The sequence below is a fragment of the Oncorhynchus mykiss genome, chromosome 6, assembly GCF_057628025.1.
Source record: "Oncorhynchus mykiss isolate SJ-2025 chromosome 6, ASM5762802v1, whole genome shotgun sequence".
Taxonomy (NCBI): domain Eukaryota; kingdom Metazoa; phylum Chordata; class Actinopteri; order Salmoniformes; family Salmonidae; genus Oncorhynchus; species Oncorhynchus mykiss.
This window is the reverse complement of record NC_143027.1, coordinates 13,901,409-13,923,431: the sequence shown is the minus strand read 5'-3', so window position 1 is coordinate 13,923,431 and position 22,023 is coordinate 13,901,409. Positions and strand designations below refer to the sequence as shown.

Genomic DNA, 22,023 nt, shown 5'->3' with positions numbered 1-22,023 from the left:
ACTGGAAACCACATATCCTGAGGCTGCATTCATTGTAGCTGGGGATTTTAACAAGTCTGAATCTGTCTAATCTGAAAACAAGACTCCCTAAATTGTATCAGCATATCGATTGCGCAACCAGGGCTGGTAAAACTTTGGATCATTGCTATACTAACTTCCGCAACGCATATAAGGCCCTCCTTTCGGAAAAGCTGACCACGACTCCATTTTGTTGCTCCCTGCCTACAGACAGAAGCTAAAACAAGAAGCTCCCGCGCTCAGGTCTGTTCAACGCTGGTCCGACCAATCTGATTCCACGCTCCAAGACTGCTTCCATCACGTGGACTGGGATATGTTCCGCACTGGGTCCAACAACAACATTGACGAATATGCTGATTCGGTGAGCGAGTTCATTAGAACGTGCATTGAAGATGTTGTTCCCATAGCAACGATTAAAACATTCCCAAACCAGAAACCGTGGATTGATGGCAGCATTCACGTGATACTGAAAGCGAAACCACTGCTTTTAACCAGGGCAAGGTGACCGGAAACATGACCGAATACAAACAGTGTAGCTATTCCCTCCGCAAGGCAATCAAACAAGCTAAGCGTCAGTATAGAGACAAAGTAGAGTCGCAATTCAACGGCTCAGACACGAGGTATGTGGCAGGGTCTACAGTCAATCACGGATTACAAAAAGAAAACCAGCCCCGTCACGGACCAGGAAGTCTTGCTCCCAGGCGAACTAAATAACTTTTTTGCCCGCTTTGAGGACAATATAGTGCCACTGACACGGCCCGCAACCAAAACATGTGGACTCTCCTTCACTGCAGCCGACGTGAGTAAAACATTTAAACGTGTTCACTCCTTCGATATAGGGGGCGCTCTTTTAATTTTTGGATGAAAAACGTTCCCGTTTTAAACAAGATATTTTGTCACGAAAAGATGCTTGACTATGCATATAATTGACAGCTTTGGAAAGAAAACACTCTGACGTTTCCAAAACTGCAAAGATATTGTCTGTGAGTGCCACAGAACTGATGTTACAGGCGAAACCCAGAATAAAATCCAATCAGGAAGTGCCGCATTTTTTTAAACCGCCTCATTCCAATGACTCCTTATATGGCTGTGGAGGAGCTAGGAGTCAGCTTACGTTTTCCACGTTTTCCCCAAGGTGTCTGCAGCATTGTGACGTATTTGTAGGCATATCATTGGAAGATTGACCATAAGAGACTACATCTACCAGGTGGTCGCTTGGTGTCCTCCGTCGCAATTATTGCGTAATCTCCAGCTGCAGCATTTTTCCGTTTGCCTTTGATGAGAAACCGACTGCCAGGAATGATTTTTCATCGAATAAATCGAATTGTGAAAAACACCTTGAGGATTGATTCTAAACAACGTTTGCCATGTTTCTGTCGATATTATGGAGCTAATTTGGAAAAAGTTTGGCGTTGTGTTGACTGCATTTTATTTATTTTTTCTTAGCCAAACGTGATGAACAAAACGGAGCTATTTCTCTTACACAAATAATCTTTTGGGAAAAAATTAACATTTGCTATCTAACTGAGTCTCGTCATTGAAAACATCCGAAGTTCTTCAAAGGTAAATTATTTTATTTGAATGCTTTTCTTGTTTTTGTGAAAATGTTGCCTGCTGAATGCTAGGCTTAATGCTATGCTAGGCTATCAATAGTCTTACACAAATGCTTGTGTAGCTTTGGTTAAAGCATATTTTGAAAATCTGAGATGACAGTGTTGTTAACAAAAGGCTAAGCTTGTGTTTCAATATATTTATTTCATTTCATTTGCGATTTTCATGAATAGGAAACGTTGCGTTATGGTAATGAGCTTGAGGCTATGATTACGCTCCCGGATACGGGATTCCTCAACGCTAGAGGTTAACCCTCGCAAGGCTGCAGGCCCAGATGACATCCCCAGCCGCGCCCTCAGAGCATGCGCACACCAGCTGGCTGGTGTGTTTACGGACATAATCAATCAATCCTTATCCCAGTCTGCTGTTCTCACATGCTTCAAGAGGGCCACCATTGTTCCTGTTCCCAAGGAAGCTAAGGTAACTGAGCTAAACGACTACCGCCCCGTAGCACTCACTTCCGTCATCATGAAGTGCTTTGAGAGACTAGTCAAGGACCATATCACCTCCACACTACCTGACACCCTATACCCACTCCAATTTGCTTACCGCCCAAATAGGTCCACAGACGATGCAATCTCAACCACACTGCACACTGCCCTAACCCATCTGGACAAGAGGAATACCTTCAGTGGGGCAAAAACGTATTTAGCCAGCCACCAATTGTGCAAGTTCTCCCACTTAAAAAGATGAGAGAGGCCTGTAATTTTCATCATAGGTACACTTCAACTATGACAGACAAAATTAGAAAAAAAATCCAGAAAATCACATGAAGGAGTTTTAATTATTATTTGCAAATTATGGTGGAAAATAAGTATTTGGTCACCTACAAACAAGCAAAATTTCTGGCTCTCATAGACCTGTAACTTCTTCTTTAAGAGTTTCCTCTGTCCTCCACTCGTTACCTGTATTAATGGCACCTGTTTGAACTTGTTATCAGTATAAAAGACACCTGTCCACAACCTCAAACAGTCACACTCCAAACTCCACTATGGCCAAGACCAAAGAGCTGTCAAAGGACACCAGAAACAAAATTGTAGACCTGCACCAGGTTGGGAAGACTGAATCTGCAATAGGTAAGCAGCTTGGTTTGAAGAAATCAACTGTGGGAGCAATTATTAGGAAATGGAAGACATACAAGACCACTGATAATCTCCCTCGATCTGGGGCTCCACGCAAGATCTCACCCCGTGGGGTCAAAATGATCACAAGAACGGTCAGCAAAAATCCCAGAATCACACGGGGGGACCTAGTGAATGACCTGCAGAGAGCTGGGACCAAAGTAACAAAGCCTACCACCAGTAACACACTACGCCGCCAGGGACTCAAATCCTGCAGTGCCAGATGTGTCCCCCTGCCCAAGCCAGTACATGTCCAGGCCCGTCTGAAGTTTGCTAGAGAGAAGATTGGGAGAATGTCATATGGTCAGATGAAACCAAAATATAACTTTTTGGTAAAAACTTAACTCGTTGTGTTTGGAGGACACAAGAATGCTGAGTTGCATCCAAAGAACACCATATCTACTGTAAAGCATGGGGGTGGAAACATCATGATTTGGTGCTGTTTTTCTGTAAAGGGACCAGGACGACTGATCCGTGTAAAGGAAAGAATGAATGGGGCCATGTATCGTGAGATTTTGAGTGAAAACCTCCTTCCATCAGCAAGGGCATTGAAGATGAAACGTGGCTGGGTCTTTCAGCATGACAATGATCCCAAACACACCGCCCGGGGAACGAAGGAGTGGCTTCGTAAGAAACATTTCAAGGTCTTGGAGTGGCCTAGCCAGTCTCCAGATCTCAACCCCATAGAAAATCTTTGGAGGAAGTTGAAAGTCGATGTTGCCCAGCATCAGCCCCAAAACATCACTGCTCTAGAGGAGATCAGCATGGAGGAATGGGCCAAAATAGCAGCAACAGTGTGTGAAAACCTTGTGAAGACTTACAGAAAACGTTTGACCTCTGTCATTGCCAACAAAGGGTATATAACAAAGTATTGAGATAAACTGTTGTTATTGACCAAATACTTATTTTCCACCATAATTTGCAAATAAATTCATAAAAAAATCCTACAATGTGATTTTCTGTGTACCTATGATGAAAATTACAGGCCTCTCTCATCTTTTTAAGTGGGAGAAATTGCACAATTGGTGGCTGACTAAATACTTTTTTGGCCCACTGTATGTGAGAATGCTGTTCATCGACTTCAGCTCAGCATTTAACACCATAGTACCCTCCAAACTTGTCATCAAGCTCGAGACCCTGGGTCTCGACCCCGCCCTGTGCAACTGGGTACTGGACTTCCTGACGGGCCGCCCCCAGGTGGTGAGGGTAGGTAACAACATCTCCACCCCGCTGATGCTCAACACTGATGCGACCCACAGGTGCGTTCTGAGCCCGCCTCTGTCCTCCCTTTTCACCCACGACTGCGTGGCCATGCACGCCTCCAACTCAATCATCAAGTTTGCGGAAGACACTACAGTGGTAGGCTTGATTACCAACAACGACGAGACGGCCTACAGGGAGGAGGTGAGGGCCCTCGGAGTGTGGTGTCAGGAAAATAACCTCACACTCAACAAAAAAACAAAGGAGATGGTTGTGGACTTCAGGAAACAGCAGAGGGAGCACCCCCCTATCCACATCGTTGGGACAGTAGTGGAGAGGGTAGTAAGTTTTAAGTTCCTCGGCGTACAGATCACAGACAAACTGAATTGGTTCACCCACACAGACAGCATCGTGAAGAAGGCGCAGCATCGCCTCTTCAACCTCAGGAGGCTGAAGAAATTCGGCTTGTCACCAAAAGCACTCACAAACTTCTACAGATGCACAATCGAGAGCATCCTGTCGGGCTGTATCACCGCCTGGTACGGCAACTGCTCTGCCCACAACCGTAAGGCTCTCCAGAGGGTAGTGAGGTCTGCACAACGCATCACCGGGGGCAAACTACCTTCCCTCCAGGACACCTACACCACCCGATGTCACAGGAAGGCCGTAAAGATCATCAAGAACAACAACCACCCGAGCCACTGCCTGTTCACCCCGCTATCATCCAGAAGGCAAGGTCAGTACAGGTGCATCAAAGCAGGGACCGAGAGACTGAAAAACAGCCTCTATCTCAAGGCCATCAGACTGTTAAACAGCCACCACTAACATTGAGTGGCTGCTGCCAACACACTGACTCAACTCCAGCCACTTTAATAATGGGAATTGATGTAAAATATATCACTAGTCACTTTAAACAATGCTACTTAATATAATGTTTACATACCCTACATTATTCATCTCATATGTATATGTATATACTGTACTCTATATCATCTACTGCATCTTTATGTAATACATGTATCACTAGCCACTTAAAAAAAAAAAAAATCAAAATCAAATGTATTTATATAGCCCTTCGTACATCAGCTGATATCTCAAAGTGCTGTACAGAAACCCAGCCTAAAACCCCAAACAGCAAGCAATGCTAAACTATGCCACTTTGTTTACATACCCTACATTACTCATCTCATATGTATATACTGTACTCGATACCATCTACTGCATCTTGCCTATGCCGTTCTGTACCATCACTCATTCATATATCTTTATGTACATATTCTTTATCCCTTTACACTTGTGTGTATAAGGTAGTAGTTTTGGAATTGTTAGGTTAGATTACTCGTTGGTTATTTCTGCATTGTCGGAACTAGAAGCAGAAGCATTTCGCTACACTCGCATTAACATCTGCTAACCATGTGTATGTGACAAATAAATTTGATTTGATTATATTTTTTGGTATGTATCTGTCTGGGCCTGGAATGATACTGATCTCAGAGCTGTGCTTCCTCATCTGACTACAAGCCTCTTTATCCTGACCCTAGGCCTGTTTGTCAACCTGATCAAAGAACTCTGTGTAGCCGTTGGCTGACTAGTTCACACACAACAGCACATATTCAATATGCTTCATACATGCTATAGCCTACATATGCGTACACACGCACACATATAGGTTCATTCTCCCAGTCCTCTTCCCCCACCTCTGTCACCCTTCTCTTTTTCCATATCAGATAGTTCTCTGGCCACCTGAGGTGCTGAACATATAATGTAGCACAAATGACATTTCCTGCAAGGCTTATTGATGTCATTAAACACCTGCATTTTGAGCCCCGCGATCCTTTCAGTCTTCATCAGGGAGTCTGACATTTCAGTTAATTAGCTGACTCGGGCCTATGTCTCTTAAAGCATTCCTCACCCAGCAGATCATCTCATTTGGGTTGTCCGCCGGCCTGTGATTGGCTACTCCCTCCTAATCATGGCATCATTTGTCCATAATGTGATTCTTTAGACACATAATCAGGTTAGCAATGAGTTTCCAGAGCATTTGGTTATCATGACTGGTATAAGCCTTTTCCCTCTGACTTTGGTTAGAGGAGACTGTGGGCTTCGAATACAGAAGCTCAGGTATTTGTTTAACACTGTAGTAGGGGTTGGAACCCCCCAAAAATTTTTGATAATTTACATTTTTATCAGAATCATTATTGTTTTCATTCCTTTCCACTGTTCTGACCAGCAAAATAAAGTTCTGAACCGTTTTTTAAAATTTAGCTCGCCATTAAATTACTTCAGCAATCGGTGCGGATAGAGCAGCTTGCTATGGAGCGGGCAAGCTATTTAGAGTATAGGGCACAATATTCGACTGAAATTTTGAAGATGGGGAGAGAAGGTGGCTGACGAGGCCTGAAGCGCTGGGCATCTTGTTATGACATGTATTATCTGAATTAGGTCCACAGAATTATACCTACGGAGGAGCGTCTTCTATGAAGGAACTTTGAATGTCCTTGAACTTCAGAGTGGGTTTTGCGTTGGACCAGCTAGTAATAACCTGTGTGCAGAGCGGCACCAGAATTCAAATATAAACACATCTTACTTGTTGTTAATAAATCCAATGAAACGGGATCACTATAGTATGCTTTGCTTAAACGTTAGACTGTTACCATGGTTACTCCATGCTATCAGTCTGAAAGAAGTAGCTGTTAAAAAGACACTAGTCTCTACAAGTCAGAATGTTGAATACATTGATATTTGAGGTTACTTTACTGGTTCTCTTTTTGGAGGTAGGATGTGGAGATAAGTGATCCACATGAAAGTGTTGTTTACCCGACTTTTCATGGCGCCGGTAGGTTCTGTCAGTCTCGTGCATGTGATGCACAATATGTAAACAATAGCCGAACGTAACCAAACGTAGTCAACGGAAGCGCGTTTTCTTGCAGTCAGCTGGAAGTATTTGCCGTTCGGTCTGTGGTTCCATTAGGTTCGGCCATATTATGCAAATTGCATAAGTATTGAAAATTAAAACCTGAAGTATAATCCAATATACAGACCAGCGTACTGAAAGTTGTGGTAATAATGCTGCTCTGTGGATTTAAAAAGCTAAACATTTGGAGCAGTAGAAGGACAAACCACACAGAAAATCGGTAGAGTAAGTTTAAATGTAATTTTATCCTACATGCTGGCTTGTAAGGAACATTTACAATAATGTTCACACAAATGTCTTAGGCTGTATATAGCAATTTATTATGCATTACAGCCTGATTAATCAGACTATAGTATCCTTAACTAGCATTGAAATTATTAATCCATTCGTATCTAATTAAAAATCTCTCTCCCTAATTTCTGAATCACGCTTGTAACGTCAGTAGACTATGCTTCAGAGGGGGAGGGGCAGGTTGCCTACACATGTACTGCCAAAGATTTTCAGCTTTACATTTTGAGGGCTTTGCAAAGGTGTCTTGTTGTGTTTTTTGTTGGACTGGAAAAAAATGCCCTGGATGTAAAATTACGTTTTTAACCAGTTCCCGTGCTTTTAAAATAACGGTTCTGTTCCGGAATAGTATAGATCACTTTCATTCCTGATTCTGATTCTGTTACTCGATAATGTAATTATTTTCCAGTTCTGTTCCATGAACCAGTTCCAACCCCTGCTCTGTATGTTGTGTAGTATTATATCCCTTGACTATCCCAGACCCAGTCCCTGCTGTCATAGACTGGTAGCCGGGTCCCAGATCGGTTTGTGCTGTCATGTTTTGCATGGTAAGGAGTTGACATGATAGCACAAACAGATCTGGGACCCGGCTAATAGACTGGTAGTTTTGGTGTATGAACCAGGTGTTGTTTTAGTAGTTTGTACTGATGGAGCATTCAGGCTTTCTAACCAGGTTGAAATATATGGGCCGTGTGACAGTGTGAGGGCCCAATCTCTCTGACTGCGTGTTTGTGTGTGTGCATGGATGTGTGTTTATGTCATCAAGCCAAGGACTTGGACACGCTCTGCCTCCATGGTGCCCCCCTCCCTGAACCTGGTTTCCTGTGGGTCTAGCTGGCTCTAAAGAGTCTAGCTAAAGCTAACATAAACACAGAGGGGCCTAGCTTTGGACCTTCCAGCTGTCCCTGTGGTCACAGCAGACACGTCCCCGTCTGACGCCACAGACCTCAGCCACACCACACCACTCACCCCTGTTCTCGTCTGACCGGGTGGGCCACTACACCACAGCACCGCCATGCCATTCCATGCCAGGCTGGGCACGTTTATTAAATACCCCCAGTAATACCCCAGTAATTACCCCAATACCTCCAACCCTTGATTCTTACAGCTGAGGTCATTATCTTCCACTACAAACATGCCAAAACACAACAGACAGAAAGTCTCCTCCGCTCTCATCCTTCTCTCATCCACTTCCCCCAAAAACAACGTCTCCACAAAAACACGTGTGTTTTCAGCTGCCGAGAAGCAAGAAAAAAAAGAAAAGAAAAAGGAAAGAGTTGTTGATGTCATTGAACCATGTAACCGTTGGCTGGGGGTTAAGTTTACACTGTGTACAAGTTCCTTAGTGCTGTGGCTGGACGGGATAAACATACCTTACATCAACACTGTAACCATACACTCCCTTGGCTTCCATTCCCCCACATTGGGACTGCACTGAGCTTGAAGAGCACAGCACAGCATGGCCAACTCCAGACACTTTAAATTATCTCACACATACAGTTTTGCCTGCCTAGTGGCCTAATAGTACCGCCTGCCTGTCTAGCGGCCTAATAGTACTGCCTGTCTAGGGGCCTAATAGTGACTTCATGTCTAGGGGTCTAATAGTGACTTCATGTCTAGGGGCCTAATAGAACTTCCTGTCTAGGGGCCTAATAGTTCTGCCTGCCTGTCTAGGGGCCTTATTGATATACACTGTATATATGAACAAAACCAAAGTCCATTATTCTTTTTCATAGGCTGCATACTGTTCTTCATTGTTGTTTTGCTGTACAGGGATTTGTAACTGACATCAACATGAGACGTAACTTACACCGTATCATTGGTGTGTTTGCAGCCTTGTTAGTTGCAAATAAAGATGTCTGTTTTTGTTTGTCTTTCAGATCGTTACACAGTATGTTTATGAACTGTTGGAGAAGAAGTGCAATATGACGAAAGTAATCTTGCCAGTAAGTATCACAAGGGGAAAACGACACATTTAATTCATGCCCTTGAAGATTATTGGGGGTATTAATGGGAAAATGGACCTAAATGCTCCGGCTTCTGACAATGATTATGATATTAAGTGTCCCATGAAAACCAGGATTGGAGAGGGGGAAAATGTTTTTCCAGCTCTCTCTCTTTGTACAAAAATGTCTCAACAAATTAACTGACACACCATCTCAAAGTCTGAAAGCTGTTGCTTAATCTGTTTTGGATTCAAATGCACTCAAGGGGACTTTATTTGCTGTCAGGAGTGTATTCTAGTGTATTCTAGTGTTCTATTCTAGTGTATTCTTGTGTATTCTAGTGTATTCTTGTGTATTCTTGTGTATTCTAGTGTATTCTTGCTATGTGTGTCTGCTTATCCCAACATTCAACACATGCTTGAATAGTCTGTTGCCTTTCTTTTTTTTACCCCCTTTTTCTCCCCAATTTCATTGTATCCAGTTGTTAGTAGTTACTTTCTTGTCTCATCACTACAACTCCCGTATGGACTCGGGAGAGGCGAAGGTTGAGAGCCATGCGTCCTCCGAAACATAACCCAACCAAGCCTCACTGCTTCTTACACAGCACGCATCCAACCCGGAAGCCAGCCGCACCAATGTGTCGGAGGAAACACCGTACACCTGGCGACCTGGTCAGCGTGCACTGCGCCCGGCCCGCCACAGGAGTCGCTAGTGCGCAATGAGACAAGGACATCCCTGACGGCCAAACCCTCCCTAATCCGGACGACGCTAGGCCCCATGGGTCTCCCGGTCACGGCCGGCTGCGACAGAGACTGGGCTCGAAATCAGAGTCTCTGGTGGCACAGCTAGCACTGCGATGCAGTGCCTTAGACCACTGCGCCACCCGAGAGGCCCTATTGCCTTTCTTTTGAAGGAAGATGGGTTTGTCCTTTTAATTTTTAGCTTGGACAATTTTTCTAGCTCTATTGCTTGTGGATTTTTTGGACCTGTGTTGTACTGGCGCAGGGAGTAACAATATCTATAAATCACCAAGGTAACCCAGGAGCCAGTTTCATTACACACTTTTCAACTTGTATCTTCTTGCCCTATTATCTCTCTATTCCCATGGAAAATTGCTCTGTTCTTGTGTGTGTGGTAGTGGTGGACGGTCCGTCCACCTGCGTCGAGTTGAACTTGTGACCACAGATTTTAAACAGATTAACCAGGGCCAAGTATAGAAGGAGGGAACGAGAGAAAAAAGGAGAAGAAAGGCTGAGGTCTGTACCCCTCACTTTTCTTTGTCTCCTTAAGTTCCTGTAGCTGCCACCCATGGTTTTTATGGACAGTGTGTGTCTCCTTGGATTAAGTTCCTGCAGCTGCCACCCATGGTTTTTATGGACAGTGTGTGTCTCCTTAGAGATGCCTCTGGCATACTGGGGACCACATGCATCCAAGGGGTGGAGGGCAGTCAAGGACACACACATTTTTGAAGGACTTATTTGTTACTATGGAGTATGTCAGACTATAATAAAACAGTGCGAACAGGGCAAGGCTGTACTTCAAAAAAATATGTTTCATATATTTAGTTTTATATTACACTTATATTACAATGAAACGATGATACTGTGTTGTGTAACTAGGTGGATGTGACAGAGGAGGAGCCCAGGAGTTTCATCTACCTGAGTGCTGATGCCATGTCCAACCCTGCCAAGCTGCTGGTGCTCATCCAGGGGGACGGGGTGGTCCGGGCCGGCCAGTGGGCACGACGCCTCATCATCAACCAAGACCTGGACTCAGGGACACAGATCCCCTTCATCACCCGCGCCAAGGAGGTAGGGGCCCCACACCGCCCGGGGGCTACCCAGCCAGGGTTAGAGGGGTGTGAGGGTGGCAGGCTGGTTGGGGTTTCCATGGGATGGCTCTGCAGGTTATGTTTATGTATGATAGCCTGGTTGGTTAGGGTTGTGTTACCTATGGTAACCTGGTTGTGTTAGGGCGTTGTTACCTATGGTGACCTGGTTGTGTTAGGGCGTTGTTACCTATGGTAACATGGATGTGTTAGGGCGTTGTTACCTATGGTAACCTGGTTGTGTTAGGGCGTTGTTACCTATGGTGACCTGGTTGTGTTAGGGCGTTGTTACCTATGGTAACCTGGTTGGTTAGGGTTGTGTTAGGGCGTTGTTACCTATGGTAACCTGGTTGTGTTAGGGTGTTGTTACCTATGGTAACCTGGTTGGTTAGGGTTGTGTTAGAGCGTTGTTACCTATGGTGACCTGGATGTGTTATGGCGTTATTACCTATGGTAACCTGGTTGTGTTAGGGCGTTGTTACCTATGGTAACCTGGTTGGTTAGGGTTGTGTTACGGCGTTGTTACCTATGGTAACCTGGTTGTGTTAGGGTTGTGTTAGGGCGTTGTTACCTATGGTAACCTGGTTGTGTTAGGGCGTTGTTACCTATGGTAACCTGGTTGGTTAGGGTTCTGTTAGGGCGTTGTTACCTATGGTAACCTGGTTTTGTTAGGGCGTTGTTACCTATGGTGACCTGGTTGGTTAAGGTTGTGTTAGGGCGTTGTTACCTATGGTGACCTGGTTGTGTTAGGGCATTGTTACCTATGGTAACCTGGTTGTGTTAGGGCGTTGTTACCTATGGTAACCTGGTTGGTTAGGGTTGTGTTAGGGCGTTGTTACCTATGGTAACCTGGTTGTGTTAGGGCGTTGTTACCTATGGTAACCTGGTTGTGTTAGGGCGTTGTTACCTATGGTAACCTGGTTGTGTTAGGGTGTCATTACCTATGGTAACCTGGTTGGTTAGGGTTGTGTTAGGGTGTTGTTACCTATGGTAACCTGGTTGGTTAGGGTTGCGTCAAAAAGCTGTCCTGTACTGTAGGTTGGCCATGGCTTTTTAGAGGGGCAACATTTTACACATGGCATAGGCTGTGTTGTGGGTGCCTGTGTGAGTGTGTGTGTGTGTGTGATTATAATTCTGTGTTGTTTCTGTGTTGTATGTCTTTGTTGCTTTTTGATTTCTGTGAATATGTCAGCATTATAAAACTGTTATTGTAAGAAAATGTAGGCTTTTAACCTATTTCTGTGCATGCATCTCTTCTCTTCTGTCTCTCTCCTCTCTCCTGCTATGTCTTTCTCTCTATCTCCTCCCATTCTCTCTCTTCTCTCCTCTCTCTGCTGTCTTTCTCTCTATTTCCTCTCTTTCTCTATCCTCTTTCTCTCCCCTCTTTCTCTCCTCTCTCTCTCCTCTCTCTCTCTCTCTCCTCTCTCTCCTCTTTCTCTCCTCTCTCCTCTCTCTCCTCTTTATCTCTCTCTCTGCTTTCTCTTCTCTCTCTCTCTCTCCCTCTCTCTCTCTTCTCTCTCTCTCTCTCTCGCTCTCTCTCTCTCTCAGATCTGGTTGGTTATGCTTGTGTCTACAAAGTTGTCCTGTATTCTCTCTCGCCCCCTCTTTCTTGGAGATTCTTGCATGGCATTCCAGCTCTGCACCCCTTCAGGAGTATGTTCCCCAGGGTTTTGGGATAGGGGGCAGTGTAGGGGTGGTGGTGGTGGTGGTGGAAGCAGTATGTTGTTGTTATGATATAAGGTATTGATAAAAGGCCTTTAGGAGTCAACCAGGTCTAAGTGGCTGGGGAAGCTTTCAGAACACCTCAACTCTCCTATTTCACTCACTTCTCTCTACAACAGAAGAGGTATCCTATTGTTTTGTTAGCTGTCTCCCCGATAAAGAAACCTGTTTTTGGCTGGCACTTTCCTCCAAACACTCACATTCATAATGAGGAAACCCAGATGGAGTTGCAGCGTTGGCTGTGATGCCAATGTGGTGTGAAGTGTAATTCAGATTCTCATTTCTTCTCCATGTACCCTTGTGTACGGCAGGTTTGTGTTTAGCGCGCCTGAAGCCCCACTCTCCACACTTATTTCTTGCCTTGTATCAGTGCTCATTTGTCAACCTGGCCTAGCCTACCTGCCTAATTTCATTGGGCCGCTGTTCAAATTGACTCTCTCTCTCTCTCCTTCTAAATGTCATAAAACTTGCACGGCTGAGGCTGGCGGCTAAGTCCCTTTCCTGGCGCGACTGGAGCAGAAGTGTGTGTGTGTGTGTGTGTGTGTGTGTGTGTGTGTGTGTGTTACAGTACAAATGGTTATTATTACATTTGCCGGGAGAGTTGCGTTCCTCTGACGCAAATTGACAGGCGAGATATAGAGAAAGCTGTGTGTGTAGCCGTGTCCATTCATCATGGTAAAACAAGGAGCCGAATCCTTACGCCTTGACACATACCCATCATGGCATTTACAGGAAGTCTTTCCACTCTGAGCTGGAGGCCTAGTTAGTAGTAGCCGCTTCTGTTGGACCCCCGGATGAAGACAGGCAGACAGGCAGTTCTCTCTCCGACTGGCTGAGTGGTACAGCAGCTATCGCTAGACTTTACAAGGAGATGTTTATCTCAGTCTCTTCTGATCTCAGGTGGGCTGACATATCACACAGACTGCAAGGAGATGAAGTAGAACCTCTTCACACTGCAATTTCATCCTTTCCTTTCCTCCTCCCCTCCACTCCCCTCTCATTTCCCCTCCTTCCTGTCTGGCCACTTGTCTGGAAGGCTGCTCTCCTTTGTTGGAGCTGTAGAGCCACAGAGTGCTGCTGTAGTGTGTACAGGATATTGAACAGCAGAGTGTGTACTGTCTGAGAAGAGCTAAGGCTAACATGTAGGTAGAACTCGTCTCGGGGCTTAGATGTTCTCCTCTCCTTGGGCGGCCATGACAGGGACAGAATGGTGTTAGGCTATAATAAACTGTTTTACTACTATTATTTATTTATTTAGCCTACAACGGAATTTCAGTGCAGATGTGCATGGAGAAATAATTCATTTCACTCCACTTAAAAATCCCCCCCACCTCTGCCTGTGTTGCCCCCTTTGGCCTTTCCTATGTGCACTAGGAGATGCAGAGGATCTGGCCAGTCTGAGCCCTGCAGTCAACACTCTGATAGAGACAAAGGGAGGAGCCCTTAGCCATTCAACACACCACACACTGCCGTACCGCCGGCAGAGGGGGGAATTCACACCATGTACGTGTCAGCAGTGAAAACCCACTCTTCATTCCTCTCCACCCTCCTTTGAAGACACATTTAGGCTCGGCCTCATTGTCCAATGGGATCTGTTTTGGCAGCCGGGGATTGTGGGAAAATGAACTGATTGAGCTGGTTAATCAGACCCCAGACACCCTCCTCCCCCTGACTGGGTGAAGCTGAGGGCAACCGGCCCTCTCCACCTTCCGTACTCAAAACACACTCATCTCTGTGACGCCAACCAATAGGCTATATCAGTAGCCCCAACCTATAGGCTATATCAGTAGTCACAACCTATAGGCTATATCAGTAGCCCCAACCTATAGGCTATATCAGTAGCCCCAACCTGTAGGCTATATCAGTAGCCCCAACCTATAGGCTATATCAGTAGCCCCAACCTATAGGCTATATCAGTAGCCCCAACCTATAGGCTATATCAGTAGCCCCAACCTATAGGCTATATCAGTAGTCACAACCTATAGGCTATATCAGTAGTCACAACCTATAGGCTATATCAGTAGCCGCAACCTATAGGCTATATCAGTTGCCGCAACCTATAGGCTATATCAGTAGCCGCAACCTATAGGCTATATCAGTAGCCCCAACCTATAGGCTATATCAGTAGCCCCAACCTATAGGCTATATCAGTAGTCACAACCTATAGGCTATATCAGTAGCCACAACCTATAGGCTATATCAGTAGCCCCAACCTATAGGCTATATCAGTAGCCCCAACCTATAGGCTATATCAGTAGCCCCAACCTATAGGCTATATCAGTAGTCCCAACCTATAGGCTATATCAGTAGCCCCAACCTATAGGCTATATCAGTAGCCCCAACCTATAGGCCATATCAGTAGTCACAACCTATAGGCCATATCAGTAGCCCCAACCTATAGGCTATATCAGTAGCCCCAACCTATAGGCTATATCAGTAGCCACAACCTATAGGCTATATCAGTAGCCCCAACCTATAGGCTATATCAGTAGCCCCAACCTATAGGCTATATCAGTAGTCACAACCTATAGGCTATATCAGTAGTCACAACCTATAGGCTATATCAGTAGCCCCAACCTATAGGCTATATCAGTAGTCACAACCTATAGGCTATATCAGTAGTCACAACCTATAGGCTATATCAGTAGCCCCAACCTATAGGCTATATCAGTAGTCACAACCTATAGGCTATATCAGTAGCCCCAACCTATAGGCTATATCAGTAGCCACAACCTATTGGCTATATCAGTAGTCACAACCTATAGGCTATATCAGTAGCCCCAACCTATAGGCTATATCAGTAGCCCCAACCTATAGGCTATATCAGTAGCCACAACCTATTGGCTATATCAGTAGCCACAACCTATAGGCTACATCAGTAGCCACAGTGATAACCACAGTGATAGCCACAGTAACTGTAGCTTACACCATGATAATAAGTATGCTATATGCCTGTCTATGACAAGCTATCACGCTATCCCCAAAACAACTAAATAAGCAATGCCCAGACTGTATGGTGTCCAAAACCCTACACCTACTTGTTACAACTATACCTACCTATGTATGACTGCTGAGCAGGCTATGCCAGTGCCTTTGCAAATATATTTCATGCATGTGTACACTATGCAGTACACACACACACACGCTCCAGTCACACCACCCTCCCTCACACTCTGCACGGTTGTTGCAGGTGGTGTGGAAGTGGAGCTATATTCCTAAAGCCTGGCTGTAAAGTGACAGGCGAGGGGAGCACACTCCAGCACAGGCAGAGTGGGGAGGGGAGAGGAGGGAGGTAATGGGCTGACAGCTCCACTGCAGGGAGAGGCCCTCTTAATGACAGCTTATTCCTTCATGATTTCAATTGTTGACAGTGGACAGGTCTGCTTGTTGCATCATGGCAGCTGTGTCATTACCTTCTGGCCCTGTCAAGGCTGCATTTTGACAATGGGAGGGAGAGTGAGAGGAAGGAATGAAGGAAGGAAAGATGACAACCGAGAGAATGAGAAAAATGGAAAGAAAGAATAGGTTGGGTAGAAGGTGGGCCGGATGTGGGTAGTATGTGGGCAGGTTGTGGGCAGTGTTTAGTTGTGCTGTTAGTTGTGCTGGGTTCTAGTTACCTGGTATTGTGAGAGGATCCAGAAGATTGGTGCAGTGCACAAACACTGTTGTCATTCATGGATGAAGGGGATGGGACATGCAACACGGTAATAGCACACACACACACATACCACTCTAAGCTTGCTGGTAGGCTACTTACAGTATGTAGGTCTCCCGTACAGACAGATGGATGGATGCCCAAAAATATTTCTGTCGAGGCACACTTTGAAGATGCTAGAAGAGTCCACATGTACTTTTCATCTGCAAACAAAACAAGTAATGAATAGAACAATCTGATAACCCCATAGTAGAATAGTTGACCTGTTTACCTAGTCAGCTTGTTGTGTGTTCCATGCAAGATAAATATTACTCTCTAGGCGCTTTCAAGTTATGAGTGTCATACGGAGGGAAATCTGCATTCTGACAAGTTGTCAATGCACAATAATTCTTGCAATTGCAAGGAAAACAGAAGTTTTAATGGCCTTTGTTAAAAAGAGGAGGATCCCAGCTTTCCATTCCTACTTTATTTATCAACTCCTAAATATGTGCGAACTGCACCATTTTAAACCCTGAGTTTTTAGCAGCATCATGGTTAAGCATGTTAAGCTCCACAATTTGCTGTGAGTGCAAAGGGGAGAGTGGGACTAAATGTAACACAAGTCAATTGTAGCGTAACTTGGGGTAAAACGCCACCCTACCTCAAAATACGTTTTAGGGAGTAACTTAAAGAATTGTGATGAAACAGATTACATTTTTAGTTGGGCAAGAATAGTAGCAACCAGGGAAAGTGTTGGGGGTGAAAAGGGTGACATGAAGAGGTTTCTGTGAGAAGTAGAGGCAGGGGGAAATACCCCGGGTGGTGGGTTACCCTAACAGGCAGACCTACATTATATTCACTGTGTTTATGCATGTTTTTTCGGACATTCAATTTATCAATAGGATGCTAACTAGTTAAACGATTACATGTGGGAGCTACAGTACCTTCAGAAAGTATTAAACCCCTTGACTTTTTCCACATGTTGTTGTATTACAACCTGAATTTAAATGGATTAAATGTCCTTTTTTGTCACTGGCCTACCTACAATACACCATCATCTCAAAGTGGAATTATGTTTATTTTTTCATTTTTCATTTTATTCATAAAAAAGGAAAAAGTGAATCAATAAGTATTCAACCCCATTGTTATCGCAAACCTAAATACATTCAGGAATATTTTGTTTTTTAACAATTCACCTAATGATCTCTCTCTCTCTCTCTCTCTCTCTCTCTCTCTCTCTCTCTCTCTCTCTCTCTCGCTCTCTCTCTCTCTCTCTCTCTCACACGCCAAAGCAAGTGAAGTAGATAATAAACAAAAGTGAAATGAACAGTAAACATTACACTCACATAAGTTCCAAAAGAATAAAGACATTTCAAATGTCATATTATATCTATATACAGTGTTGTAACGATGTGCAAATGTTTAAAGTACAAAAGGGAAAATAAATAAACATAAATATGGGTTGTATTTACAATGGGGTTTGTTCTTCACTGGTTGCCCTTTTCTTGTGGCAACAGGTCACAAATCTTGCTGCTGTGATGCACACTGTGGTATTTCCCCAGTAGATATGAGTTTATCAACATTTGGTTTGTTTTCTAGTTCTTTGTGAATCTGTGTAAGCTAAGGGAACTATTTGTGTAATTTAAGGGAACTATTTGTGTAATCTAAGGGAACTATAAGAGCATAGCCTTGAGCCACTGAGTCTGTACATAGTCAAAGCTTTCCTTAAGTTTGGGTCAGTCACAATGGTCAGGTATTCTGCCACGGTGTACTCTTTTTAGGGCCAAATAGCATTCTAGTTTTTTCTAACTTTTTTGTTAGTTCTTTCCAATGTGTCAAGTAATGATCTTTTTCTCATGATTTGGTTGGGTCTAATTGTTTTGCTGTCCTGGGGTTCTGTGGGGTCTGTTTGTGTTTGTGAACAGAGCCGCAGGACCAGCTTGCTTAGGGGGCTCTTCTCCAGGTTCATCTCTCTGTAGGTGATGGCTTTGTTATGGAAGGTTTGGGAATTACTTCCTTTTGGGTGGTTGTAGAATTTAACGGCTCTTTTCTGGATTTTGATAATTAGTGGGTATCGGCCTAATTCTGCTCTGCATGCATTTGGTGTTCTACGTTGTACACGGAGGATATTTTTGCATAATTCTGCATGCATAGTCTCAATTTGGTGTTTGTCCCATTTTGTCAAGTCTTGGATGGTGAGGGGACCCCAGACATCACAACCATAATGGGCAATGGGTTCTATAACTGATTCAGGTATTTTTTAGCCAGATCCTAATGGGTATCTCTAATTTTATGTTCCTTTTGATGGCATAGAAGGCTCTTCTTGCCTTGTCTCTCAGCTTGTTCACAGCTTTGTGGAAGTTACCTGTGGCGCTGATGTTTAGGCCGAGGTATGTATAGATTTTTGTGTGCTCTCGGGCAATGGTGTCTAGATGGAATTTGTATTTTTGATCCTGACAACTGGACCTTTTTTCTATCACCATTATTTTTGTCTGACTGAGATTTACTGTCATGGCCCAAGTCTGGCAGAATCTGGGCGGAAGATCTAGGTGCTGCTGTAGGCCCTCCTTGGTTGGTGACAGAAGCACCAGATCATCAGCAAACAGTAGACATTTGACTTCAGATTCTAGTAGGGTTGAGGCCAGGTGCTGCAGACTGTTCTCGTGCCCTCACCAATTAGTTGATATATGTTGAAGAGGGTGGGGCTTAAGCTGCATCCCTGTCTCACCCCATGGCCCTGTGGAAAGAAATGTGTTTATTTTTTGCCAATGTTAACCGCCCACTTGTTGTTAGTGTACATGGATTTTATAATGTCATATGTTTTCCCCCCTAACACCAATTTCCATCTATTTGTATGGCAAACCCTCATGCCAAATTGAGTCCAAAACATTCAATGTAATTGGAGAATCCAGTGTATTCTGGTCGTCTTTAATAGTTGATTCTAAGATTTGTATTTGATCATGTATATGTTTTTGCTGTTTGTTCTTTGTTATAGGGCCAAACAGATTGGAGAAGTGGTTTAACCATACAGCTCTATTTTGGATAGATAACTCTTTGTGTTGTTGTTTGTTTAGTGTTTCCAATTTTCCCAGAAGTGGTTTGAGTCTATGGATTCTTCAATTACATTGAGCTGATTTCTGACATGCTGTTCCTTCTTTTTCCGGAGTGTATTTCTGTATTGGTTTAGTGATTCACCGTAGTGAAGGTGTTGGCTCAGGTTTTCTGGGTCTCTATGCAGTTGGTTGAATAGGTTTCTCAATTTCTTTCTTAGGTTTTTGCATTCTTCATCAAACCATTGGTCATTGCTGTTAATTTTCTCAGTTTTTCTGGTTGAAATATTTACATTGGATAGGGAAGCTGAGAGGTCAAGTATACTGTTTAGGTTTTCTAGGAAGTGGTTCAAAAGGGATTGAATTTGTTGTTGCCTTATATTTGGTAGGTTTCCACACTACATTCCTTCCATCTATAGCATTTCTTATTGTTATTCGGTTCCTTTGGTTTTCATGCCTTTTGATTGAGTATCGCTCTGTTCAAGTAGACTGCGATTTTGCTGTGATCTCATAGGGATGTCAGTGTGCTGACTGTGAACGCTCTGAGAGACTCTGGGTTGAGGTCAGTGATAAAGTAGTCAACAGTACTACTGCCAAGAGATGAGCCTACCATAGGAGTCCCCTCGAAGCCTACCATTGACTATATACATACCCAGCGTGGACAGAGCTGCTGGAGTTGTGACCCGTTTTTGTTGGTTATGTTGTCGTAGTGTGCCTGGGGGGGTATATGGAGAAGGGAATGCTGTCACCTCCAGGCAGGTGTTTGTCTCCCTGTGTGCTGACGGTGTGAAGTTATTGTCCTGTTCTGTCATTTAGGTCGCTGGAAATGATTGATTTCCCCCTCCAGGATGGAGAAGCTGTCTTCATTAAAGTATGGGGATTCTAGTGGGGGGATATAGGTAGCACACAGGAGGACATGTTTCTCTGTTAAGATCATTTTCTTTTGAATTTCTAGCTAAATGTCAAATGTTCTTGTTTTGATTATTTTAATAGTGTGAGTTAGGATTGCTCTATACCAAATTAGCGTGTGTGTGTGTGTGTGTGTGTTTGTGTGTGTGTGTGTCTCCCCCTCCTTCCAATCCATCTATTTTCCACATATTTGCTTTCTTTTTCTGTCTTGTTTGCTTTTGAATGTTTATTTGACCCCCCACCTCTAGCCGCCTGTCCCCCCCTTCCTCCCTGCGGTGCCCCTCTCCCCCCTCTATCTCAACAACCATTTTAAGTCAACCACACACACACACACACACACACACACACACACTATTGTACAGCTAACGTTGTGGGTGGAGACACAATTCAGTCCCATTCAAAATCCTATTTTCCCTGACCCGTACTCTTACCCTAACCTTAAATCTGACCCTAACCTTAACCCAAAACCCTAACCCCTAACCTAACCTTAGCTCCTAACCCTTAAACTAACCCCAGCTACTAACCCTAATTCTAACACTTAATTCTAACCTTAACCCTAAACCCCCTAGAAATAGCATCTGACCTTGTGGGGACCAACAAAATGTTCCCAGTTGGTCAAATGTTTGTTCTTGTGGGGTCTTCTGGCCCCCACAAGAATAGTTACACACACACAAACAGTAAGAAAGAAAAAGCCAAAAAAAAAACGAGCAACTGCATTTCATAAAAAATATAGTATTTAATAAAAAATGAGATATATACCCAGACCCCCCCCTCCTTCCCTCCTTGTTCTTGTTAGTCAGTTAGGCTCGGCACTAGAGACTTGCTGGAAAAAAGAGTGGGTGTGGTGTTTTCAAAAGTGTGTGAAAAGCCTTAGGGTTTATATCTGCCCAGAATATCAATGGGATGCTGAAAGGGGGCAGGGAAGCGGGGCTGAACTCAAACACAGGAATCTGGTCTCATTTCTGTCATGTTGCTCTTCTTCTTTTTTTTCTGGATTGATGTCTTTTTCAAAATCCGCTTCTCTACTCCGTCATTTTTTGGTACTGCATTCCGCCAGGTCTCGTTCTCTCTGTCTCTGTCTCTTTCTCTCTTCCCCCCCCCCCCCCATTACTTGTGTGTAAATCTTAGGATGTTTTTCCTCATGGTGGATACTGGTCTTTGGGGGTTAGGTGTGTGTGTCTATAGGGGTTATCAAAGGTTTCTGGGGGTCTGGGAGGGTAGCATCAACAGATAGTGTGTGTGTAGAGGTCAGAGGATGGGCTGGTCTGAGCTGGTAATTGAGGCCCTGCATGGGACACACATCTCCAGGTGGAAGTGCAGCGTTTCCTGCAGTTAAAATCAATACACTTGACACCTTCAAAGGCAGCGTAGTAGACTGGGACTCCCGCAGGACGGCAGCTGTCAACAAAACCTAATAATTACTAGCCTGGGAAGAGCTCACCTGCAAAGGCCAAATAAAACATTGTTGTGTGGTCGTATTGCCTGTCTTAACAGTGCTGCTGTGAATCTCTCTCATCACAGGGTCCTCCCTCCCCTGATTCCTATGTTTCTGCATGAACAATGGAAAAACCTGTATTTGCATATTTTTAAGCATGTGTGTTTGAAGTTGGTTGTTTTTTCCCGGGCTTAGATGGCTGTGTGTGCGCCGTGTTTGTGTGCGCCGTGTGTGTGTGTGTGTGCGCTGTGTATGTGTGTGTGTGTGTGTGTGTGCGCCGTGTGTGTGTGCGCCGTGTGTGTGTGTGTGTGCGTGCGCCGTGTGTTTATGTGCGCCGTGTGTGCCGT

General features: G+C 44.3%; 1 protein-coding gene across 1 annotated transcript in view; it reads left to right on the top strand.

Annotated features, from left to right (window-relative positions):
* The window catches only part of arb2a (ARB2 cotranscriptional regulator A), a 318,843-nt gene that overhangs the window by 45,706 nt on the left and 251,114 nt on the right, over positions 1-22,023 (top strand). Inside the window, exons 5-6 of the mRNA XM_036979434.2 lie at positions 9,033-9,098; positions 10,718-10,909. Of these exons, the coding sequence (XP_036835329.2) occupies positions 9,033-9,098; positions 10,718-10,909 (258 nt within the window). The remainder of the gene's footprint in view (positions 1-9,032; positions 9,099-10,717; positions 10,910-22,023) is intronic.